This window comes from Chiloscyllium punctatum, chromosome 19, assembly GCF_047496795.1.
Source record: "Chiloscyllium punctatum isolate Juve2018m chromosome 19, sChiPun1.3, whole genome shotgun sequence".
Lineage (NCBI taxonomy): Eukaryota > Metazoa > Chordata > Chondrichthyes > Orectolobiformes > Hemiscylliidae > Chiloscyllium > Chiloscyllium punctatum.
Genome location: NC_092757.1, coordinates 41,735,841 through 41,762,792, shown reverse-complemented (window position 1 = coordinate 41,762,792; position 26,952 = coordinate 41,735,841). Strand labels below are relative to the sequence as shown.

General features: G+C 43.6%; 1 protein-coding gene across 4 annotated transcripts in view; it reads right to left on the bottom strand.

The window, feature by feature from the left end:
* The window catches only part of dhx33 (DEAH (Asp-Glu-Ala-His) box polypeptide 33), a 91,442-nt gene that overhangs the window by 56,851 nt on the left and 7,639 nt on the right, over positions 1 to 26,952 (bottom strand). For 3 of the 4 annotated variants that reach the window (XM_072589253.1, XM_072589254.1, XM_072589255.1), the window contains exons 2-4: positions 22,003 to 22,163; positions 11,013 to 11,240; positions 6,390 to 6,560 (exon numbers count right to left, since the gene is read on the bottom strand). In XM_072589253.1, coding sequence (XP_072445354.1) covers positions 6,390 to 6,560; positions 11,013 to 11,240; positions 22,003 to 22,163 — 560 coding nt within the window. The remainder of the gene's footprint in view (positions 1 to 6,389; positions 6,561 to 11,012; positions 11,241 to 22,002; positions 22,164 to 26,952) is intronic. The other variant, XM_072589256.1, reaches the window with a different exon arrangement.

Sequence of the window (26,952 nt, the reverse complement as noted above, 5' to 3'; positions counted from 1 at the left end):
CCTAGGTCAATCTGTTTGCAATCTCCATATATTCTCTATGCAACATATTTTCCTACCTATCATTGGCTCATCTAGATATTTCTAATCAACCTCTTCAGAGAGGTTATGTCACACCCCTGAAGCAGGTGAGACTTGAACCCTGGCCTCCTGGCTCAGAAACAGGGGCTCTACCATATTTCATTGATCCACAGTGCATGTTACTCCTTCAAAGGACTCGAATAAATTGGTTAAAAACAATTCCCTTTCACGCAGTCGTGGTGACTGTTCCCTAAAACTTATGTTTTTCTAAGAAGTCAGCTCTTTATCTGTTTGAATTAACAAGTGTTGCCCAAAACAGATGTCAAGCTAACTGGCCTTTAGATTCCTGTTGTTTGCCTTTTTAAGTCGAGGATTTATATTTGCTACATCCTAGTCTGATTGAACCTTTCCTAAATACATCCATCCTGTCCTTTTAAAACTTCAAAGATAAAGATCAGGAAATGCAGACTGGTCAGCCTACAGCTCCATCAGTTCACTGAGTCCTATTTCCCTAGTGATTGCAACTTCATCAAATTTCTTTTCTCCCTTCCACTACCTGACTTATTGCAATTACCAGAATGTTCTTTGTCACCTCTATCATGACAACAGAAACAAATTATTTGTTCAATTCATCCACCATTTCATTCTTATTTACTAATAACTCCTTATTTTCACTCACCAGAGGATCAAACTCTATTTATTCTTACTTTTTAAATCCGTGTAGACTTATCTAAACTCTTATGTTTTCACATTTCTCGCTAGTTTCCTCTCAGCATCATAGTCATACAGCATAGATAGCTTTCTACAGATTAATGCTTTCATCATTGTCAGACATTCTTAGTATTCCAACCAATCATCTGACCTGTAATTCATTTCTGTGCCATTGTATCGTAGTTCCTTAAGTTTAACGTTGCAACAAAGCTCTTTTATCCACCATGATGGGTACTCCCTTTAGATTTTTTTCTTTATTTTAGGGATATACTTACTCCAAATGTCACTCCTTCTCTATTCCCTGGCTAATCTCTATTCCAGGGTAAAAACAATGACTGCAGATGCTGAAAATCAAATACTGGATTAGTGGTGCTGGAAGAGCACAGCAGTTCAGGCAGCATCCAACGAGCAGCGAAATCAACGTTTCGGGCAAAAGCCCTTCATCAGGTTGATTTCGCTGCTCGTTGGATGCTGCCTGAACTGCTGTGCTCTTCCAGCACCACTAATCCAGTAATCTCTATTCCAGTTCACTGCAGCTTGATTAGCTTTCATGCCTACATGGTTGGCCTTATTGAAGTTTAGAATACCAATCTTTAACCCTTTGCCTTGATGTGCCTTCATTTGGAGGTCATTAATTAATTCTGTTACATTACGCAATATAAAGTCTAATATAACCTGCCCTCCAGTTGGTTCCAGAATGCGTTCCTCTAAAAAAACAACTCTTGAAAAGATTCTCTGGACTTGTTATCCATTGTTGGTCTGGTATTCCCAGCTCAGGAGTCATTTCATGATGATTGCCATTTTTTAAATGAAAGTACCCAATTTTGTATACTTTCTGCTACTATTTGGTGGGGGGTGGTGGTTTGTTGCCACTTATTCGTGATTTTATTCTTCTACTATTCCTCACCTTTGCCCAAACAAATTCTACAACTTGATCTCCTGAACCAAGGACTGCACAAATTCAATCTTGATTTAACAGTACTACCGCAAAACCTTGATCTCGTTTCCTATTCTTCTCAAATATATGATATCCGTAAATCTTCAGGATTCAGTCCTTGTCTTTACACTGCCAATATTTCAATATGCGATGTGCTTACTTATATTGAATGCTGTACATACAGATACAGAGCCTTTGGTTTTGTTTTTAAACTTACCTGCAAGTTAGTATTGTTGAAGAGGAGAGCATGAAACAGACTGGTAAGCTAGAGGAGATACTTATTAGGAAGGAAGATGTGTTGGGGATTTTGAAAAGCTTTAGGATAGACAAGTCCCCCAGGCCTGACGGGATATATCCTAGGATTATATGGGAAGTGAGAGAGGAAATTGCAGAGCCGTTGGCAATGATCTTTTCGTCTTCACTGTCAATGGGGGTGGTACCAGGGGACTGGAGAGTGGCGAATGTTGTGCCCCTGTTCAAAAAAGGGAATAGGGATAACTCCGGGAATTACAGGCCAGTTAGTCTTACTTCGGTGGTAGGCAAAGTAATGGAAAGGGTACTGAGGGATAGGATTTATGAGTTTCTGGAAAGACACTGCTTATCAGGGACAGCCAGCATGGATTTGTGAGGGATAGGTCTTGCCTTACAAGTCTTATTGGATTCTTTGAGGAGGTGACCAAGCATGTGGATGAGGGTAGAGCAGTGGATGTAGCGTACATGGATTTTAGTAAGACATTTGATAAGGTTCCCCATGGTAGGCTTATGCAGAAAGTCAGGAGGCATGGGATAGTGGGAAATTTGGCCAGTTGGATAGAGAACTGGCTAACCGGTCGAAGTCAGAGAGTGGTGGTAGATGGTAAATATTCAGCCTGGAGCCCAGTTACAAGTGGAGTTCTGCAGGGATCAGTTCTGGGTCCTCTGCTGTTTGTAATGTTTATTAATGACTTGGAAGAGGGAGACGAAGGGTGGGTCAGTAGATTTGCAGATGATACGAAGATAGGTGGAGTTGTGGATCGTGAGGAGGGCTGTTGTCAGCTGCAAACGGACTTAGATATGATGCAGAGCTGGGCTGAGGAGTGGCAGATGGAGTTCAACCCTGTCAAGTGTGAGGTTGTCCATTTTGGAAGGACAAATAAGAATGCGGAATACAGGGTTAACGGTAGGGTTCTTAATAAGGTGGAGGAGCAGAGGGATCTTGGGGTCTATGTTCATAGCTCTTTGAAAGTTGCCACTCAGGTGGATAGAGCTTGTAAGAAGGCCTATGGTGTATTAGCGTTCATTAGCAGAGGGATTGAATTCAAGAGTCGTGAGGTGATATTGCAGCCGTACAAGACCTTAGTAAGGCCACATTTGGAGTACTGTGTGCAGTTCTGGTCGCCCCATTTTAGGAAAGATGTGGAAGCTTTGAAGAGGGTGCAGAGGAGATTTACCAGGATGTTGCCTGGAATGGAGAGTAGGTCATACGAGGATAGGTTGACAGTGCTAGGCCTTTTCTCATTGGAACGGCGAAGGATGAGGGGTGACTCGATAGGGGTTTATAAGATGATCGGGGAATAGATAGAATAGACACTCAGAGACTTTTTCCCCGGGTACAACAGAGTGTTACAAGGGGACATAAATTCAAAGGTGAAGAGTGGAAGGTATGGGGGGGATGTCAGGGGTAGCTTCTTTACCCAGAGAGTGGTGGGGGCATGGAATGCGCTGCCTGTGGGAGTGGCAGAGTCAGAATCATTGGTGACCTTTAAGCGGCAATTGGATAGGTGCTTAAGCTAGGACAAATGTTTGGCACAACATCGTGGGCCGAAGGGCCTGTTCTGAGCTGTATTGTTCTATGTTCTAACTAAAAGCCAAGAAAGTCTAGCTCTCAGTTTTGTAAGTATTCGTGTAAACTTCTCAATTCAGTGCAAAGAACTGGGATATATCAATGAAGTCAATTTTTTTTAAAATTTGTGTTTAGTATGCTTTCCTTTGCGGCACGGTGGCACAGTGGTTAGCACTGCTGCCTCACAGCGCCAGAGACCCGGGTTCAATTCCCGCCTCAGGCGACTGACTGTGTGGAGTTTGCACGTTCTCCCCGTGTCTGCGTGGGTTTCCTCCGGGTGCTCCGGTTTCCTCCCACACTCCAAAGATGTGCAGGTCAGGTGAATTGGTCATGCTAAATTGCCCGTAGTGTTAGGTAAGGGGTAGATAAAGATGTAGGGGTATGGGTGGGTTACGCTTCGGCGGGGCGGTGTGGACTTGTTGGGCCGAAGGGCCTGTTTCCACACTGTAAGTAATCTAATCTAATCTTTATTGGTCAGAACATGGAGTGTGGGGGTTAGGAGGTCATGTTGCAGCTGTACAGGATATTGGTTAGACTGCTTTTGGAATGCTATCAGAAGAACGTTGTGAAACTTGAAAGGGTTTAGGTAAGATTTACAAGGATGTTGCCTAGGTTGGAGGATTTGAGCTATAGGGAGAGGCTGAACAGGCTGGGGCTGTCTTTCCTGGAGTGCCAGAGACTGGAGGGGTGATGTTATACAGGTTGATAAAAACATGAGGGGCATGGATAGACATGGTCTTTTCACTGGGTTGGGGGGAGTCCAGAACAAGAAGGCATAAGTTTAGGCTGAGAGGGGCAAGATTTAAAAGAGACTTAAGGGGCAACTTTTTCACGGAAAAGAGTGATGCATGTATGGGGTGACCTGCTCGAGGAAGTGGGGGAGGCTGGTACAATTACAACATTTTAAAAAGGCATCTGGATGGGTAAATGGGACTGGATTAATTTAGATTATCTGGTTGGCAAGGATGAGTTGGACTGAAGGGCCTGATTCTGTACTGTATATCTCTGTGACTCTATAAAGATGTAACATCTCTGAATTTCAGTTTATATAATAGTCAGGAAACAGAAACGTGTGTGTGTGTTTTGGGAACTTTCAAATTCAAATCTATATTTAGATAGCTTTTTATTGTTTTTGTATTTGTGCACAGTAGATTTCTGCTGCTGTTAAAGAAACTCTTCAGCCTCATGTAATTGCATTTCAGTTAATGGTCACCAAATTAACTAAAACAAAATAAATTTATCAATCAAAATTTTGTTCTGGGATCTGACTTGTCAAGCAGTACCATCAACTAGGATCATAACATATAATAATCCAGAGATTATTACCCTAGATGCCCTGTTCTTCAATTTGGCGTTTCTTTGCTAGTCATTTCCCTTCCTCAGTCTTTGGTACCAATATGATCTTCCACCTCCTACTTCCAAGTTCCTGTCTAACCTTGAATGAACGTTAACCCTGGCACAAAGCAGTAAATGTTTCTTTTGCTTTTCTTCTTTGTTTACATAGCTCCCTGTTCCAAAGTGTCACAGTCAGTTAGATAGTCAAACCTGCAGCCATCAATCTCATCCAAACAAACAGAAATAACTTCAAACCTGTTGGATAATTGCAAAAAACTGAGGCTCCAGCACTCTTACCCTGAGTCCCCCTTTTGCCATACTCTTAGTTACCCTTAGCACTGACCACATCAGAATACCCTACTTTATGAATGTGACCACATCCTAGGACAATCTATCCCTTCTTCCCTTATATGCCTCACAGCGAGGACCTAAGTTCAATTCTACCCTTGGGCAATTGTCTGTGTGGAGTTTGCATATTCTCCCCATGTCTGCGTGCTCAAGTTTCCACTCAGTCCAAAGGTGTGCAGTTTAGGTGGTTTATCCATTCTAAATTGCTTATAGTGTCCAGGGATTTGTAGGTTGGGTGGATTAGCCATGGGAGATGCAGGGTTACAAGGATAGAGTAGGTCTGAGTGGGATGCTCTTTCGAAAGTCGGTGAGTATTGATGGGTCAAATGGCCTGCTTCCACACTGTAGGGATTCTTATTGGTTGCAGTGATTGTAATTCAGCATCCAGCTCAAATTCTAAGGTGAAGTTGCTTGAGCTTTATATACCTTGCTTAGATTTATTTGTCCTGAATCACACTGGCCTCTAAGAGCTCCCGCAGATTGCAGCTGTGACACATTACCTATTCTGCTATTCTTAATGTTTTTTAATTAATTACGTATTTAATTCTTTTCCATAATCGAGTAGTAGACTCTTGTGTCACAACAGAGTTGTGATGTTATTTACAGACTTTAGTGCTGAAAATGAAGACCAACAGGAGATGGTAAAGCAGTTTATAAAAAAGAAACATGGATAAAGAAAGGAAAATTAAAATAACTGATGGAACACAAAGTGGAAAATGCTTCGGCTCCAACGTTTACAATGAAGTGCATTCAAAAAAAGAGCAAAGGTTTGGACTATAATCTTCCAAATGTTAATGTTGATTTGGTAGTGATGTCAGAGGATCGGCCAGGGTTGACAACATAATGCCGTGAATGCAAAAAAAAAGGAAATAAAACAATAAAACAGGGAACTACAGACTAATTGGTCAAAACACTGATCGTGAATAAGCTTCTGGCCACATAGATTCACAGGTCACCCAGAACAGTGGGGGTTAATTAAGAACAGCTGGCTTGGATTTGTTAGTTTAAACCGGCACTTGAAAAGAATAACGGAGTTCTCAGAGATGACAATACTAAAACCACATTTCAAAATAAAGTATTTAATTGGCTCCCAAGATGATAGAATGTATTGCTAAAGGAAAGGCAGTGGACATGGCAGATAATAATAAATAATATCATACACAAATGAAAACTCAAAATTCAGACGAAAATCAACCATTTGGGCACTAAGGTACTCACCTGGTGGATCTGAAAGATTGATACTAAAGAAGCATGGAGATAGTCACTCTGGGATTCCTTTGTGTAGAAGACCTGAATGGAATGCTGCCTCCCCTCCAGATACAAAACAGGTGCTCTGTCAAAGTACTGAGAGAAGAGATCAACATCCATTGTGGCAGACATGACAAGTACCTTTCAAGTAGAAAAGAAAGAATTAATCATTCAAACTGTTTTGCCTGCAAAGAAACCTTTACCCTGACAAAGGAGGAACTAAAATGAAAAGCTCATGAATAAGATATAAAACAATTATGAAGAGGTTTGATGGATTTCATTGGAGAAGCTTTTTTCACTTGGGGAAGAGGTGAAAACAAGGGATAAGCACTAACTGATCAATGACAATTATTTGCCACGAACCAATTAGATCTTGTTTTTGTGCAGTGGAATGCATGTAATTTTGTACAATTCACTGAGAAAATAAACACTTATCGAACACCAAAAATATTTTTAAAAAGCAATCCTGTAACACAGAAGATTGACAGTTGGATGTCATGGGCATGTTATATAGTAGTTAATTTGTTAGTGTATATGTTGCCACCAACTGGCAGGAAAAAGACTAGGACAAGAAAGGGATCCAAATACCGAGATATCAATGGAGCCGAGGCATATACTGATGCAGCTCTTGTTAAGAATAAAACATCTTTGGTCTGTGGATTAGTGACACTTATCAAGGACCGAAATCTCGTGCTTGTCCAGATTGTGTGATTGGTTTTCAGTGGCACGGCAGCTTGGAGCTATGAACAAGTTGCAGAGACGGTGGAGAGGTGGGGGGAGGTTGTGGGGTGGAGAGTAGAAGTAGATAAGGAGAGACAGAGGGGGTAGAGACAGAAAGGCAGGGTAGCATAGAGATAGGGGGGATTAGGGACAGAGAGGTGGAAGGGGGCTTAGAGACAAACAGCGAGAGAGGGGGAGAAAAATCAGAGGGAGAGGGACAAAGATAGAGATGAAAAAGAAGTGCTTTTTACAGCCTGGATGTACAGCCTTTTCTCTATGCTTAAAAACTCAGTTTAAAACCTGAAAAAAATCAGTTACCTTTCAAGCAGAGCTCTGACTTCTGAATTGCCAAAAATATTTTTCAAGCCAAATCAGCCACAATGTACTTCTTACAAACAGTGGAAGCATCCGAGGCATCCAAACAACTCACGCTTGTCTTGATATAAAAGGATCTTCTCAACATTCGACCGGGAAGCAAAGACCATTGAACTAACGTTGTGGTTTTTCTACTCTGCCAATATTCTATTTGCCCTATCTTTTTAGTGTGTATGTGTGACAAAGTATTTATAAAAAGAGATCACATTTTCATTTGTAGTTTTATGCCAATGGTTAATGTTTGTTTCCCTGTTGTTATAGTCTAACTACTTGAAATAAACAATAATCCTTGCTCATATAAAATATAGCCTGTGCTTTTTATCAATCTTGGTGTGAAAGTCAGGGAAATTGGGATATTTTGCGCACTTTAAAAAGAACTTTAACATTTGGCACAACTCTCAAAATAGGAGGGCTTCAGTTCATAACACAGAACCCCAATGGGTCACAGAACCACTGAAGTAAACAAATGGTTTAACAAGTGGAGGCAAAAGATTGGGAGGGTATGGTGATAGTGTTAAAGTGAAGAGAAAGGTCAAGCTGTGGAGGAATGATGCAGAGATGTTAAAAAAGATCGTACAAAGGTTGTAGAGGAGCAGAAACCTGATGAGAGAAGTTTCACTGTGGATTTGAATGAAAACTGGTTATGGATTAGGAAAGAGACAAATCTGAGGACAAATTGGAGATAGACAGGAATTCCTAACAACAGAGGCAAAATTAGGATTTGTTTGAGGATGGATGAATTACCAGTTTGAACATGAAAGTGGAGAAAGAAAGGAGTTTGGAACTGCAACTGAGGAAAGTTTTGGCTTGTTCAGCAAGTGAAAGCAAGGGTACAAAAGAGACACCAGAATAGATGATCTCCATCTTAGTGCAATAGCAATACTTGCTGTAGAGGTGGGTGCAGGAGAAAATTTGCTTGACAAAATGAATTGACAGCTTTCTGATGAAATGAGAATGATTAAAGCAGTGCAGTTGATGTGTATACATGAACTTTCAGAAGGTATTGGATAAAGTATCATTACAACAAGCTTAATAATGTTAAAGCCCACAGGGAAAAGAAAATGGGCAGTACCAAAGTGGATACAAAGACAAAAATTGAAATTGCTGGAAAAGCTCAGCAGTTCTGGCAGCATCTATGGAAAGAAATCAGAGTTAACGTTTCGGGTTCAGGGACCCTTCCTCAGAACTGGTGGTAGTTAAGGAAATGTCAGGTTATATACAGAAGATAGGGTGGAGCTGGTGGTGGAGGTAATGAGTAAATGATAGGTGGGGATAGAGCCCAAAAGGGAGAGAAAAAACAGAGTGGATAATGATCTGGCTAAGAGGGTGAATAGCTATTAACAGGGACTGTTAGTGGCTAACAATGGGTTGTGTGTGATATGAGACTATGTGATAACAAGGCCTGATGTGTAGGGGTTGGGGGTAATGTCATGGGAGAGCTCAAGTTCTAAAGTTATTGAACTCAGTATGGAGTCCAGAAGGCTGCAGGGTTCCCAATTGGAAAATGAGGTGCTGTTCTTCCAGCTTGCACCGAGCTTTGCTGGAGCACTGCAGCAAGGGGATACGGTGGTGTGTTGAAGTAGCAGGCAACTGAAAGCTCAGGGTCTTTTTTGCGGACAGAACGTAGGTGTTCTGCGAAGCAGTCACCCAGTCTATGCTTCGTTTCCCCAGTGCAGAGGAGACCATACTGTGAGCAGCAAATGCAGTAGACTAGATTGTGTAAAGTGCAGGTAAAACCAGGAAGGGATGTTTAGGCCCTTAGATACTGAGAAGGGAGGAAGACCACAGACTACACCTTCTCCGCCTACAGGGGAAGGCTCCATGAAGCTGTCGGGGGAGGGGGGTGGGGGGATTGTTTTTGGGAGTGAAGGAAGAGTAGACCAGGGTGTTCCGGAGGGAATAGTCCCCGCGGAAGGCTGACAAGAGAGGGAGAGAATGTGTATCTGGTGGTAGCATCTCACTGGAGGTGGTGGAAATGGCTACTATGATCCTCTAAAGTGGATACAGTCTTAACTACTGGGTAGACAAGAGATGTGGAAATTGGCTATTTTTCAGATGTATGGGACACATTCAATGCTCTTCTCCAAGGTTTAGGACCAGGAACAACACAGACTTTGAGAAACAATAATAAACTGGACTTGGTGGAACAGTTTCAAAATGTGCAACTGAAAGAAAACTTGCAAGTGCAGGAAACCATAAGGAGGATGGCAACAGATTTCAAGAGGACACAGACTGGCCAAGTGAATAAACACATGACAAATAAATTCAATGCATAGTGGTCAGTGTCTGTATCTACATCTTTGCAGGGGGCAGGACAGGCTAACAAACAGAGTTAATACACCATACAGAATCTTGCGTTTAATGAATCAAAGCACAGTATTAGTGTAATGGAAAATTAACAAAATTAACATTTACTCTGAAATCCATTTACTCTGAAGTCTGAAAGACAATGCTTTACTAAAGTTAAAACTTTTCTGACACTTTGCAACTTTGCTGAAGTCTGCAGCCGAGGGACAGCTGGTCTGTGCGGAACTTTGTAAACATTCAAACTGGCCTTGTGAACAGTTGATTTCAGATTTGAGCTAAGGAAAACAAAAGAACAGTATGTCCACAACAAAGGAATGAAAAAAAAACTTGTGTTTTCCCAGTCTTTGCCCTTGAGGCCGTGATAAGAATGGTATAAGGAGAGTTTTTGAATTATGCTCAGGGCCCTTGCACAAGGCATTTTTGCCAAGTGCATGTGGTCCCTCCGCAATGCAGAGGTTAAAAAAATTAATAAAGCTCTTTTCTTTGCTCTTGCGAATAGTTGAGTCGAGTCCATTTAATTTCCACGACAATTAGCAGCCAAGACGTTATTACAAAGCCATATAAACCTTAAACCCTATTTTGTCCAATTCTTGGCACTAAATTTTAGGAAGGAGCTGGACAAGAATCAAATCGATTTACTTGAATGACTCATTCAACTAAATCTATTTGATTCTCCAGGGATGAAGTAATTATAGTTACGTGGAGAATGGAGTCTTGTTAGAGCAGAGATGGACAAGAAGAGATTTGACAGAGATGCTTTAAACCATGGAAGGTATAGATTAAGTAAATAAAAAATAAATGATTTCCACTGGCTAAAAGAAAGATAGTAAGAGGGCACAGGTTCAAGGTGATTATTAAAAGTACCAGACAGAACATGATGAAAATCTTTACAGAATTAAAGATCAAAATTTACAATACACTACTTGATAAGTTGGTGGATGCAAAATCAATAATATGATTCCATAGGAAACTGGATAAATACTTGGAATACAATATAGAAGAATTGGACATGGTGGAATTAACTAGAGTGCTCTTCTAAGAGTGATTTCAGGCTTTTTAGACCAAATGGCCATCCAACTGTTCTGGACCACTCTGTATAACAGAAACCCCAGGTAGGGGTTAGGCAGCAACAAAGATATGCTGTACAGTTTAACAGATTTGCACATGATAGAAGACAAACCAAACTCTTACTTTCAGCGGCATTTTGCTGAGTTCCTTCCGTTTTTTCTGTGCAGCTTTCACAATGCCAAAGAGAACATCAGTGTGAACAGTCCTTTCATGGGCTTCATCCAAAATCACCACACTGTACCTGCGAAGGAGTGGGTCTCCAATAGCCTCTCGAAGCAACATCCCATCAGTTAAGAACTTGATTTTACTCTTGTCAGAGGTGAGATCTTCAAAACGGACAGTGTATCCAATCTGAGACATAAAATGCAAAGAAAATATTCACGAACAGCAAATAGGGTAGATAAGAAAGAAACCAGGATATATTAGTGACACCGATCAAGTCCAACCTTCCCTTTAACATTAGGTCAGAAGTGGGGATGTTCATCAATGAGTGCACAATGTTTAGTGGTATTCTCAGTTCCTCAGATACTGAAGCAGTCCATATTGAAATGCAGCAAGACCTGAACAATTTCCAGGCTTGGGCTGAAACATAGCAAGTAACAGTCATGCCACACAAATGTCAAGCAAAGACTACCCCCAGTAGGAGGAATCTAACCACCGCCCTTTGATTTTCAAAGGTGTTACATCACTGAATTCCCCACGATCAACATCTTGTGGTGTATAATTGACCAGAAACATAACGGAACATGCCATATAAATATAGCGGCTACATGAGCATGTCAGAGACAGGAATATTGCAGTGAATAACTCATAGCTGAAAAAGGTGTTGCTGGAAAAGCGCAGGAGGTCAGGCAGCATCAAAGGAGCAGGAGAATCGACATTTCGGGCATAAGCCCTTCTTCAGGATTCCTGAAGAAGGGCTTATGCCTGAAACGTCGATTCTCCTGCTCCTTTGATGCTGCCTGACCTGCTGCGCTTTTCCAGCAACACATTTTTCAGCTCTGAACTCCAGCATCTGCAGTCCTCACTTTCTCCTAGTGAATAACTCATATCCTGGCTCCCAAAGCTTGTCACAGGTCAGGAGTGTGATGGAATACTCCCTGTCTGCCTGAACAAGTGCAGCTCCAACAACACTCAAGATGCTTGACATCATCCAGATCAAAGCAGCCCATTTAACTAGCACCATCTTCACTCTCCACAACCAATGTTCAGTCGCAGCAGTTTGTACTATCCACAAGATGCACCACAAACATTCACCTTCAAGACCCACAACCACTACCATCTAGAAGGACAAGGGCAGCAGCTATATGGCAATACTACCATCAGCAAGTTCCCCTCCAAAACCACTCACCATCCTAACTAAGAAATATATCACCATTCCTTCACTGATACTGGGTCATAATCCCAGAATTCCCTACACTGTGGGTCTGCCTACATCACATGGACAGCAATTGTTCAAGAAATCAGGTCACTAGCATCTTCCTAAGGGCAACCAGGCACGGGCAGTAAATGCTGGCCCAGCCAGGGATGCCCACATCCCACAAGTAGATAGAAAATGTTAGCATCTTTAAACAATACAGAAGGTCAGGGTTCAGCCATACATCTGTAATTAGAACAGAAAACCAAGTACTTTCACTAAATTGGAGAAAAAGAATTGCACAAACTAGTTCTGCCAATCAGAAAGAAAGATCAAAAATAAATAATAAATGTCAGTGTTTGTTTCAAAGCACTTCATGATGGCATCAGTCCTACCTATCTTTAACTACCTTCAGCCCCACTCTGACCTCCTCAACACCTTAGTTTCCATCTGATGGGCATGATTTTGGCTACCTGAGCACCAAGCTCTCAAATTCCATCCCTAAATTCTCCATCTTCCCCGTCATTTTAAAATGTACTTATTTATTAATCACTTCCCAATATCTCTTCCTATGTGGGTTGCAGTTGAATTTTGTTTCCTAATTGCTCCTGTGAAGCTTGGGATGCTTTGCTACATTAAAGGAACGTGCTAAATACTCATTACTGTTGTCATCCAATTAACTAACTGACAGAAAGGAAAATGCACACAGGCAGAGGATGAAGAAATTTTAAAAACTGCAAATGCAAGAAATTTGAAATGAAAGCTGAAACTTCTTACACAGAGCATGGTGAAAATTGAGCCCTGTGATGCCTTTCTTAAAAAACAAAATCAGTGAGAACTCCTGGTTGATAAGTATCATGTTCAAAATGGACATGGATACTTCTGATGTGAAGGACAGGGGTTTGCACCAGTTCAGACAGGATGCTTAAAAAGAAGTCATGGCAGTAGAGCTCAGAGTCATGGTATGTTCCTCCTGTGCTATGTGGCAAATCATGGAAACTTTTGTTGCCCCTGATGAACATGTGTAGAGCAAGTGTGTGCAGCTGCAGTTGCAACTGAACTGCATGTTGGTGCTGAAGCTGTGGGTGAATTCACTGTGTAGAATCCACAACGCTAAGAAAGTTGTGGAAAGCACGTTCAGTGAGGTGGCCATGCTGCATGTGCCAACTGAACAGCAAGACAGGGCATGGGTGACCACTGCTGACTAGAAGTGTATGCATCCTCTACTGGTTATCCCTTTTCTACAGATATACTGTTATTGACAGGGCTGGGGGAGATGATTGCGCAGGGGAAAGCAGTGGCAGTCAACATCTGCACCACTAATCCAGAGTCATGGCACCTTGGGCAAGTCTGCTGCACAACAGGGGAGGAGTAAGAACTGCAGGACTACGGTGTTCGAGGATTCAATTCTGAATTGAATTCTCTAATCAATTCCACAGTTATGAACAAGGGTCACTGGACCCAAAATGTTAACCGATTTCCCTCTGTACATGCTGCCAGATCTACTGAGTTTTTCCATCAATTTCTATTTTTGTTTCTGACTTCTGGCATTTGTAGTTCTTTCATTTTATTTGTTCAGGTTAGTTTAGATGACTGTGTGGCTTCAGGGGTAGTGCAGAGGGCAGACTTTACATTTCTTGGACATTGGGATAAGTTTTAAGCATGCTGGGACCAGTTCAAGAGAGACAGGGTTGCACCTAAATTGAGATGGGACCCTTGTGGGCAGGTTTGCTGCTGTCTTGGGGAAGGTTTAAACATACTTGATGAACTGTGGGAGCCAGAGATAATGATCTTCAGGGAAGATGAACAGCCAAAATTAGAAAAGATAGCAAATGAGTCAGAAGGCCATAATTGTTATTGGCCAGTTAAGGCACAATGGAGTCTGGGATGGATATATGGTGTTTTTTGTTCAATGCCTAGAATCTGACAAACAAGGTAGGTGAGCTGAGGGTACAAATTAAAACAAATAATGTTATTGTTACTGAGATGCAGTCGAGACATGGGGAGGATTGACAGCTCAATATTCCAACCACTTTCTGTTATTTCTGTTAACTCCTGATGAAGGGCTCCAGCCCGAAACATTGATTTTCCTGCTCCTCGGATGCTGCCAGACCTGCTGTGCTTTTCCAGCAACACACACTCAACTCTAATTTCCAGCATCTGCAGACCTCACTATCTCCTAGCTCAATGTTCCAGCATATATTTTCTTCAGGAGCGACAGGGAAGAAAGTAAAAGAGGGTCTGGGTGATCTGCGCTTTGGCGGATCTGTGTGGACTTGTTGGGCCAAAAGGCCTGTTTCCACATTGTAAGTAATCTAATAGAGTGCAAACTGACTTTCCAAATAAGACCCTCACCCAGACCCACCCCTATGCCAACCCTGTAAGCCTGCATTTCCCACGGCTAATCCACCTAGCCTGGACTTCCCTGGACATTATAGGCAATTTACCTTCGCCAATCCACCTGACCTGCACATCTTTAGACTGCAGGAGGAAACCAAAGCATCTGGAGGCAACCCACACAGGCACAGGGAAAATGTGCAAACTCCAAACTGCCTGAGGGTGGAATTGAACCCGGGACCTTGGTGTTGTGAGGCAACAGTGCTAACCACAGTTCCACAGCTCCCAGTTTGCTCTAGCCAAATCATACTTGGTAGAATTAAAACCAGTCTCTCCCAGTTTATCCCAGGGTATTGAGTGACACAAGGTGGGGGAGGGATATAGCACAGGCACTTGCTCAATTCCTCTCTAGCTACAAAAGAGTTGCCAGAGGACTGGAGGACAGCCAATGTTGTACCGTTATCCAAGGAGGCGGCAAAGGATAAGCCAGGATACGACAGGGCTGGCCAGTCAACCCAGTGGTGGGGATGTTTTTGGAAGCAATTCTGAGGGACAATTAATCTGCATTTGGAGAGGCAGAGATTAATCAAGAACAGTCCTAACAAGTCCACACCAACCCTCCGAAGAGCAACCCACCCAGACCCATTTACCCCCGACTCATGAACCTAACACTACAGGCAATTTAGCATGGCCAATTCACCTAACCTGCACATTTTTGGATTGTAGGAGGAAACCGGAGCACCTAGAGGAAACCCATGCAGACTCAGGGATAATGTGCAACCTCCACACAGACAGTCACCCATGGTGGGAATCGAACCTGGGTCTCCAGTGTTGTGAGGCTGCAGTGCTAACCACTGAGTCACCGTGCCGTCCAGTAAGATAAAAATAAAGGAGGGGTTTTGTTAAGGGAGGTCATGTCTGACCAACTTGATTTGATTTTTCAGACAGGTGACCAGATGGGGGCAATGCTTTTGATGCAGTCCACATGGACTCCAGGCTTTTGACAAGGTCCTGCATGTGGAAGACCAGCAGTGGGAGACTCTGGGTATTTCACATTCCCCTTTAATGGGCTTGATGTTTGCAATTCTCATTTTCTGGTATCAACTTGTTTCAAGGAGGGCTGAAAGATTGTGTGGCCTAAGCCTTGACAATTTTCTTATCTCGGCAACCAGATGCACCTGGTCCAAACCAGTGGGTGCTATTTCAATTCTGGGGGCTGCCAACACTTTAAATACCCTTCCTTTATTTTTATCTTACCAAAAGGAGACCTGTGTGAAGCGTAAATGCAAGCAATGATCTTTTTGACTGATTGACTTGTTTCTATCCAGTACATTTGTATAAATTGTGGCACTCTTACCATGCTAATAAATATAGTATGAAATATCATAACATTCCAGGATATGTTCTACACTTATGTGAAGAACAAGAGGATGGCCGGAGTGAGGGTGGGGCCTATCAGTAACAGTGGAGGGAACTTGTGCCTGGAGAGCAGCACCATGGCACAGTGGTTAGCACTGTTGCCTCACAGCACTAAGTTCTCAGGTTCAATTCCAGCCTTGGGCAGAGTATCTGCATGGAGTTTCTCCCAGCGTCTGCATGGGTTTCCTCCGGGTGCTCCAGTTTCCTCCCACAGTCCAAAGATATGCAGTTGAAGTGCCTGCATTGCCTAAATTGCCTGTAGTATTCAGGGATACATACGGTAGGAGAATGGGTCTGGGTGGGTACTCTTCAGAAGGTTAATGTGGACGTGTTGGGCCAAATGGTCTGTTTCCACATTGTAAGGATTCTATGGAGTCGGACGAGGTAGGGGAGGTCCTTAATGAACACTTTGCTTCAGTATTCACCGGTGAGAGAGAGAGAGACCTTGTCATTTGCCAGGACAGTGTGAAACAAACTGATACGCTCAAACAGGTTGATGTTCAGAAGGAGAATGTGCTGGAAATTTTGAAAAACATGAGGATAGATAAGATTCCTGGGCCAGACAGGATATATCCAAGGTTACTAGAAGAAGCGAGGGAAGAGATTGTTGTGCCTTTGGCAATGATTTTTGCATCCTCACTGTCCACTGGAATAGTTTGAGATGATTGGAGAATGACAAATGTTCAAGACAGGGAATAGGGAAAACCCTGGGAATTACAAACTAATCAGTCGGTGGTGGGTAAATTATTGGAAAGGATTTTGAGAGGCAGGATTTATGATTATTTCGAAAACCATTGAGAGGCGCAGATCATGCCTTACAAGGCTTACTGAATTATTTGGGGCGGCACAGTGGCTCAGTGGTTAGCACTGCTGCCTCAAAACACCAAGGTCCCAGGTTAGATTCCAGCCTCGGCTGACTGTTTGTGTGGAGTTTGCACATTCTCCCCATGTCTGCATGGGTTTCCTCTGGGTGCTCCTATTTCCTCCCACAGTCCAAAGGTGTGCTAGTCAGGTGAACTGGCCATGCTAAATTGCCTGTAGTGTTTAGTGCATTAGTCAGAGGGAAGTGGGTCTGTGTGGGTTACTCTTCAGAGGATCGGTGTGGACTTGTTGGGCCAAAGGGCCTGTTTCTACACTGTAGGGAATCTAATCTTCTATGCGACGAAACACATTGATGAAGAAAAGCAGTGAATGGATTTTAGCAAGACGTTTGATAAGGTTCCCTGTGGTAGGCTCATTCAGAATGCAAGGAGATATGGAATACAGAGAAATTTAGCTGTCTGGATACAGAATTGGCCAGCCCACAGAAGACAGAGGGTGGTAGCTGACAAAAGTATTCAGCCTTGAGCTTGGTGACCAGTGGTGATCTGCAGGGATCTGTTCTGTGACCACTGCTCTTCATGATTTTTATAAAAATAACTTGGATGAGAAGTGGAAGGATGGTTAGTAAGTTTGCCGATGACATGAAGGTTGGTGGAGCGGTGGATAGTGTGGAGAGCTGTTGTAGATTGCAACAGGACATTGACAGGATGCAGAGCTGGGCTGAGAAGTGGCAGATGAAGTTCAACATGGAAAAATGTAAATTGATTCATTTTGGAAGGTTGAATTTGAATTCAGATGGCAGGATTAAAGGCAGGATTCTTGGCAGTGTGGAGGGGCAGAGGGATCACTGGGTCCACATCCAAAGATCGCTCAAAGTTGCCACCAAAGTTGATGGGGTTGCTAAGGCGATGTAAGGTGTGTTGACTTTCGTTTGAAATGGTTTGTTGGTTTGAAATGTGTGTACTTCAATGCCAGGAGCATCCGGAATAAGGTGGATGAACCTGCAGCATGCGTTTGTACCTGGAATTTCGATATTGTGGCCATTTCAGAGACATGGCTAGAGAAGAGACAGGAATGGTTATTGCAGATTCCGGGATTTAGATGTTTCAGCAAGAACAGAGAACATGGTAAAAGGGGTGGTGGTGGTGGAGGAATGTTGCATTGTTAATCAAGGGTAGTGTTAGAGCAGCTGAGAGAACACTCAAGGGCTTATCCACTGGGGTAGTTTGGGCTGAGCTTAGAAACAGGAAAGGAGGTCACTCTGTTGAGAGCTTTCTATAGGCCTCCAAATTGTTGCAGGGATTTGGTAGGTGAGCACTTCGGCAATAGTGACCACAATTCCATTATGTTTACAGTCACAATGGGCAGGGATAGGTATATACTGCAGAGAAAGAGGTACAACTGGGGGAAAGGCAATTATGATGCGATTAGGCAAGATCTAGGATGCATAGGATGGGGAAGGAAACTGCAGAAGATGAATGTACATGAAATGTGGAGCTTATTCAAGGAACAGCCACTCAGGACCTTGATAAGTACATACCTATCAGGCAGGGAGGTAGTTTTCATGAAAGGGAGCCATGGTTTACTAAAGATGTTGAAGCTCTTGTCAAGAGGAAGAAAGCGGCTTACGTGAGGTGTGAAAGCTCAGTTAGGGGGCTTGAGAGTTACAAGTTAGCCAGTAAAGATCGAAAGAGAGGGCTAAGAGGGGACATCAGAACTTGCTGGCGAATAGAATCAAAGAAAACCCTTAGGCGTTCTATAGATATATCAGGAATAAAAGAGTAAAATTAGGGCCATTCAAAGATAGTCATCGGAAGTTGTGTATCGAATCTGAGGACATAGGGAAGTGTTTAATGAATACTTTGCGGCAGTATTCACATTGGAAAAGGGAAATGTTAGTGAGAATACAGAGATACAGGCTACATGATTAGATGGGATTGAGGTTTACAAAGAGGAGGTTTTAGCAATTTTGGAAGATCTGAAAATATGACTCCGGAGCCAGATGGGATTTATCCTCAGATTCTTTGGGAAGCCAGGGAAGAGATTGCAGAGCCTTTGGCTTTGATCTTTATGTCATCATTGTCGACAGGAGTAGTACCAGAAGACTGGAAGATAGCAAATGTTGTTCCCTTGTTTAAGAAGGGGTGTTGGGATAACCCTGGTAATTATACGCCAGTGAGCCTTACTTCGGTTGTGGGTAAGGTGTTTGAAAAGGTTATAAGAGGTATGATTTATAATCATCTGGAAAGGAATAATTTGATTAAGGATAGTCTACACTGTTTGTTAGGGGTAAGTCGTGCCTCACTAACGTTACTGAGTTCTTTGAGAAGGTGACAAAACAGGTGGATGAGGGTAAAGCAGTTGATGTGGTGTATATGTTTGATAAGGTTCCACATGGTAGGCTATTGAACAAAATATGGAGTTTCAGGATTGAAGGTGGTTTAGCGGTTTGGATCAGAAATTGGTTAGCTGTAAGAAGATAGACGGTGGTAGTTGATGGGAAATGTTCATCCTGGTGCTCAATTACCAGCGGTGTACCATAAGGATGCGTTCTGGGGCCACTGCTGTTGTCATTTTTATAAATGATCTTGATGTGGGCATGGAAGGATGGGTTAGTAAATTTGCCGATGACACTAAGGTAGGCAGAGTTGTGGATAGTGCCGAAGGATGTCGTGGGTTACAGAGGAACATAGAAAAGATGCAGAGCTAGGGCTGAGAAATATCAAATGGAGTTTGATGCAGAAAAAAGTGCGAGGTGATTCACTTTGGAAGGAGTATCAGGAATGCAGAATACTCGGCTAATGGTAAGATTCTTGGCAGTGTAGATGAACAGAGAGATCTTGGTGTCCATGTGCATAAATCCCTGAAACCCTATCAGGTTGATAGGGTTTGTTAAGATGGCATATGGTGTGTTGGCATTTATTGATAAGGGAATTGAGTTTTGGAGCCACAAGGTCATGCTTCAGCTTTACAAGACACTGGCAAGGCTGCACCTGGATTATTGCATGCAGTTCTAGTCACCGCATTGTAGGAACAATGTAGAAGCTTTGGAAAGGATTCAGAGGAGATTTACTAAGATGTTGCCTGGTATGGAAGGAAACCATTCCGAGAAAAGGCTGAGGGAACTGAGGCTGTTTTCGTTGAAGATAAGGTGAGAGGTGACTTAATTGAGACATATGTTAATCAGAGGCTTAGATATGGTGGACAGGGAGAGCCTTTTTCCTTGGATAGTGAAGGCTAACACGAGGGGACACAGATTTAATTGAGGGGTGATAGATTTAGGACAGATATCAGAGGTAGTTTCTTTATTCAGAGAGTAGTAGGGGCGTGAAGCTGCCTGCCTGCAACAGAAGTAGACTTGTCGACATTAAGGGCATTTAAACGGGCATTGGACGTACATATGGATAATAATGGAACAGTATAGGTTAGATGGGCATCAGATTAATTTCACAGGTTGGCAAAACATCAAGGGCGAAAGGGCCTGTACTGCGCTGTAACATTCTATGTTCTGTTCTATCTCCCCTCTACCTTCCTCCAATCATCTTAAAATTATGACCCCTTGTGACAGCCATTTCTGCCTTGGGGAAAAGTCTCTGGCTATCTGCTCTATCTATGCCTCTCATTATCTTGTACACCTCCATCAAGTCACCTCTCTTCCTTCTTCTCTCCAGTGTGAAAGGCGCTAACTCACTCAACCTCTCATCATAAGACATGACCTCCAATCCTGGTAAATTTCCTCTGCACTCTCTCTAAAGCATCTACATCCTTCCTATAATGAGGCGACCAGAACTGGACACAATATTCCAAGTGTGGTCTAACCAGGGTTTCATAAAGTTGCAGCTAAACCTTGCAACTCTTAAATTCAATTCCCCCTACTAATGAAAGCCAAAACACCATGTGCCTTCTTAACAACCCTATCAACTTCAAACAACCCTACAATTCATTGGTAGGAAACTGCGACTCCCTTGTTCGGTCCATGCCCCCCACCAACCCAACCTCCACTCCAGTCACCTTCCTTTGCCACAAGAGGTGTAAAACCTCCCCTCTCTCCTCTGTCCAAGGCCCCAAAGGATCCTTCCACATCTGACAAAGATTCTTCTGCAGATTCAAACACCTCATCTACTGTGTCTGTTGCTCTTGGTGTGGTCTCTTCATATCGGGGAGACAGGCCGCAAACATACGGAACGTTTCAGGGAATATCTCTCGGACACATGCACCAAACAACCCCACCACCCTGTGGCTGATCACTTCAGCTCCTCCTCACCATCCGCCAAAGACATGGAAATCTTGGGCCTCCTCCACCTGCTAAATCAAAACCACTCCACGCCTGGAGGAAGAACACTTCATCTTCTGCCTTGGGACTCCCCAACCACATGGCATCAACGTTGATTTCACCAGTTTCCTCATCTCCCCTCCCCCAACCTCATCCCAGATTCAACCCTCTTGAACTGTCCTACCTGTTCATCTTCCTTCCCACCTATCGGCTCCACCCTCCCCTCTGACCTATCACCTATTGACTTCACAGCTACCTTCCCCCAACCCCACCCGCCTATTTATCTCTCAGTTCCCTTGGGTGGCTAGCACCAGGGACGCAAGTTCAATTTCTGCCTTGGACAACTATCTGTGTGGAGTTTGCATATTCTGTGTCTGCGTGGGTTTCTTCTAGGTGCTCCAGTTTCCTCCCACAATCTAAAGATGTGCTGGTCAGGTGAATTGGCCATGCTAAATTGCCTATAGTTTTAGATGCCTCAGACAGGAGTAAATATAAGGGAATGGGTCTGGGTGGGTTAATCTTCGGAAGGTTAGTAAGGATTTGTTGGGCCAAATGGCCTGATTGATAGTGTAGGGAATCTAATCTAAACAAACATTCTAAACTTCACCCCCCACATCCCTGAGGAAGGACTTCTGCCCGAAACGTTGATTCTCCTGCTCCTCGGATACTGCCTGACCTGCTGTGCTTTTCCAGCATCAAATTTTTCAATTACAACAATGATATTGATGAGATGATCAACCATGATCTAGAATGGTGGGGCAAGCTCAATGGGCTGAAAGTCCTACTCTTGTTCCTGTTTCTTTTGACCTTAGAAGTTCCACATCAAGAGCAACCAGGAACGTGCAACAAATGGTGGTCTTGCCACTCATGATGACACTTTGAAAAGCAATAAAACGAAATCTTACCAATGTGCCTAACTCCGTTTTCTTTTCTTCTGAAACCCTAGCTGCAAGTGATATTGCTGCCACACGTCGGGGCTGCGTGATGCCAATGATACCCTGTCGCCCGATGCTAGCTTCATACAGATACTGTGGAATCTGTGTAGTCTTCCCAGAACCTGTCTCACCTTGAATTAAAAACATCATAGGATGAGTCAAGTTTAGCGAGTTGTCCCATCATTTGGGCTTTATGCCTGGCTAAGACTTTTAAACTGATCTCTCTCGAAACCCTCACGACCAATAGTTTGAGCAGTCCTTCATCCTATCGGTATAGATTGGAATCCAGATCCTAAGAAAGGAGTACTCAAACACACTACTGAAATCATCTCATCAAGACATTTAAAATAAACATTCACATGTTTACCATAAAAATTTTGTTTTTTATGTCCATGGATTTTAGAAGTCACCAATGAGACCAGCATTGTTTGCACATGCCAATTTTCCCAAAGTTGAGTTAAAAGTCAACCACGTTATCACAGGGGTCACATACAGGCCAGACAAGGTAAAGTTTCCTTCCCTAAATGTGATTCATGTGCCAGATGTGTTTTTAACACAAACTATAATGGTTACATTTATTTTCCAATTTTGTTTTAATGAACACATGTCCAATCTGGGGTTCTGGATTATTGGTGAGTGACATGACCACTACATTATGTACATACTCAGAATAAATTGACCTTTGAGGTTGGCAACATGTACTTGGTGTGGTGCCACATGGTCAAACCCTAACTATTTACAATCTACGTTAATGAATTGGTGCAGGGGTAGAAAGCATTATCGCTAAACTTGCAAATGACACTAAAATAGGTGGAAATGTTACAATGAAGAAATAAGAAATTTACAAGTGGATTTGGATAGGTTCGATGAATGGGCCAAAGTTTGGCAGATGAAGTTTAACATGGACAAGCGTAATGTTATCTATTTGGTCAGAGTTACAAATCACACATACCAGGTTATAGTCCAACAGGTTTAATTGGAAGCACTAGGAGCGCTGCTCCTTCATCAGGTGGTGTAGGAGCAGCTCTCCGAAAGCTAGTGCTTCAATTAAACCTGTTGGACTATAACCTGGTGTTGTGTGATCTGTAACTTTGTACACCCCAGTCCAACACTGGAATCTCCAAATCATATTTGGTCAGAGGAATAGAAAGACAAACAATTATCTAAATTGGGAAAAACCTCAAAGTACTTCAGTGCAGATGAATTTAGGTGCCCTCATGTATTAATTACAGGAAGCTAGTTAGCACCTACTGCAGGTAAGAGGGAAGACAATGGAATTTTGCCATTTATTGCTAAAGAGCATGAACATCGATAGGTACACGAGTTAGCTACTCAACCTCTCCAGCCTGTTCTAACATTCAATGAAATCATGGCTAATCTGAGGCCTGTCTTTACATCCCTTAATACATTTGCTTAACAAAATTTTAAATGTAAGACAGGTAAATTTAAGTGTTACTGCAACTGCATGAGAACTGCATACTTATTTCCTTTTCTTGAGGAGGGATGTAGTTGCATTGGAAGCAGTTCAAAAGAGATCCATAGGATTGATTCCAAAGATGAAGAAAGACTGAGCAATTTAAGCAATTCCTATGTGGAGTTCAGAAGAATAAACATAAGATCTAGGAGTAGGAGTAGGCGCGAGCCTGCTCTGCCATTCAATAAGATCTTGGCTGATCTTTTCATGGACTCAGCTCCACTTATCCACCCTCTCGCTGTAACCCTTACTTTTTCTTAAAACAATAAAGGAATTATCTTGGCTTTAAAAACATTTACTGAAGTATCGTTAACTATTTCATTTGGGCAGAGAATTTCACAGAGTCACAACCCTCTGAGTGAAGAAGTTCTTTCTCAATTCAGTCCTAAATTTGCTCCTAATTTTGAGGCTATGCCTTCTTGTCCTAGTTTCACCTGCCAATGGAAACATCCTCTCTACTTCTACCTTATTTATTCCCTTCATAATTTTATAAGATTCCACCCCCCCCCCCACCTCATTCTTCTGAATTCCAATGAATATAATTCCAGTCTATTCAGTCTCTCCTCATAAGCCAACCCCTTCGACTCTGGAATCAATCTAGTGAACCTCCTCTGCACCCCCCTCTAGTGCCAGTACATCCTTTCTCAACTAAGACGACCAAAACTGCATGCAGTACTCCAACTCCTGGAACATAACCTCCCTGCTTTTAAACTCAATCCCTTGAGCAATGAAGGACAAAATTCTATTTGCCTTCTTAAATACTTGTTGTACCTACAGACCAACCTACTGTGATTTGTGCACAGGGACACCCAGATCCCTCTGCACAGCAGCAAGCTGCAACATTTTACCAATCAAGTAGTAGTCCTTTTTACTGCTTTCCTATCAAAATGGATGACTTCCCATTTATTAACATTGTATTCCAACTGCAAGACTTTTGCCCACTCAAAGTATCTACGTCCCTTTGCAAAGTTTCACAACCTTCTGCACACTTAGCTCTACCACTCATCTTTGTGTGTCAAAGTTTAGAGCTGACACTATGTGTCAAATAAGATGAGTTCTAATGGAGGTATATGAAATGCAAAAGGGGATTGACAAAGTACTCAGAGAGGATGTTTCCTCATGTGGCACAATCTAGAATGAGAGGCGATTGTCTCAGAATAAGGGGTAGCAGTTTCAGAGTGTTACAAGGGGACATAAATTTAAGGTGAAGGGTGGAAGGTAGAGGGGGGATGTCAGGGGTAGGTTCTTTACCCAGAGAGTGGTGGGAGAGTGGTGCGCTGCCTGTGGGAGTGGCAGAGTCAGTATCATTGGTGACTTTTAAGCAGCAATTGGATAGGTGCTTAAGCAAATGTTCGGCACAACATCATGGGCCGAAGGGCCTGTTCTGTGCTGTATTGTTCTATGTTCTGACATGATTAGGAGAAATCAAAAGGATCATTGATTTATGGAAATCACTACCCCAGAGCAAAGTGGATGCCAGGACATTAAGTAAATTTAAGGAGGAAATAGATACATCTTAAATTAGGAACAAGTCGAAGTGTTGTGGGAGCAGGCAAGAAAGTGGAGTTAAGGCCAAGATGAGATCAGCCATGATCGTACTGAATAGCAGAGCAGGAACAAGAAGCTGAACGAACCACTACTGCTCCGAGTTCTTATGTTAACACGAGACGAGGTGTTATTTTATTAAAAAGTGTTTAACTATAATGCACTAAAGTGAATTACTTATTTGTACAGCCTTGACTCCAGACCACCTTTAAACCAGCAGAGTTCGGACCCGAACAGGACAAACAGTACAGACTAACAGATTCAAAAACACCAGCAACGGTTCTCCTGCAAGATCCTCCGCTCCACGCTTGCAGCAATGCGCCGGCACCTAACCTCTCCCCAGTCAGCCCTGCCTCAGCTGAGGGCCACACTCTCTCAGAATTGCAAAGGACCCACTCTGTACTACATCCTCAGGAGAATTCATACTCTCAACAAACAGTATTTCAATTCCATCTCAAACATCAAAAACTGTAAGTACAACAAACTTTTATCCACCCACCTCCATAACCAGCGCTCCTCAAACATTCCAGAAGATTCCCCTGGCCTCGGAAACGCCATTAGCCATGCGGCTGACGCAGCTACCACCCCCATGCTGAGTGATGATGTCACGTCCGCCCCCATCATGGCCACTCCCACAGTCACTTCCGCCCCTCACATCATCGCTGATGCCACACGCTCAGTGACTTCCGCCACCCCTACTGCCACGATCACCACCACTTCCGCCCCCACCAGCGCCACTCACCTGCATTCTGCTGACACGCCCCCAACAGACCCCACTGTCACTATCCCCACACCCCAGAACCCCAAGGGGAACATTACCCCTGCTCATGCCTCCACCCCCATTCTCCCCACCATCACACCCACTCCAGGTACTGGCTCCGACCCCACTCCCAGCTCCACACCCACACCAGATCCCAGCTCCCGGCCCTGCCGAGTTTTCACCATCCCTCCAGACCTCCCACTCACTGAGGACGAACGATCAGTCCTCAGCAAAGGACTCACCTTCATCCCCCTCCGTCCACACATCAATGAATTTAATACACGACGTGACATCGAACAATTCTTCCGTCGCCTCCGCCTCCGAGCTTACTTTCACAATCAGGACTCCCGCCCACCTTCCGAGGACCCCTTCGCCCACCTCCAACACACTGCATCCACCTGGACACCCCGCGCTGGCCTATTACCTGCCCTCGACCTCTTCATTTCCAATGCCGCCAGGACATTAACCGCCTCAACCTGTCGACCCCCCTCCCCCACTCCAACCTCTCGCCCTCACAACGCGCAGCCCTCCAATCCCTCTGCTCTTATCCCAACCTCACCATTAAGCCAGCGGATAAAGGGGGCGCAGTGGTAGTCTGGCGCATTGACCTCTACACCGCTGAAGCCAAATGCCAACTCGAGGACACCTCTTCCTACTGCTCCCTCGACCATGACCCCACCCCCCATCACCAAACCATCATCTCCCAGACCATACAGAACCTCATCACCTCAGGAGATCTCCCACCCACAGCTTCCAACCTCATAGTCCAGGAACCCCGCATTGCCCGGTTCTACCTCCTTCCCAAGATCCACAAGCCTGACCACCCTGGCTGACCCATTGTCTCAGCATGCTCCTGCCCCACTGAATTCATCTCTACCTACCTCGACACTGTCCTATCCCCCCTAGTCCAGCAACTCCCCACATACGTTCAAGACACCACCCACGCCCTCCACCTCCTCCAAGACTTCCGTTTCCCCGGCCCCCAATGCCTCATCTTCACCATGGAGATCCAATCCCTCTACACCTCCATCCGCCATGACCAGGGCCTCCAAGCCCTCCGTTTTTTCCTCTCCAGACGTCCCCAACAGTACCCTTCCACTGACACTCTCATTCGTTTGGCCGAACTGGTCCTCACCCTTAA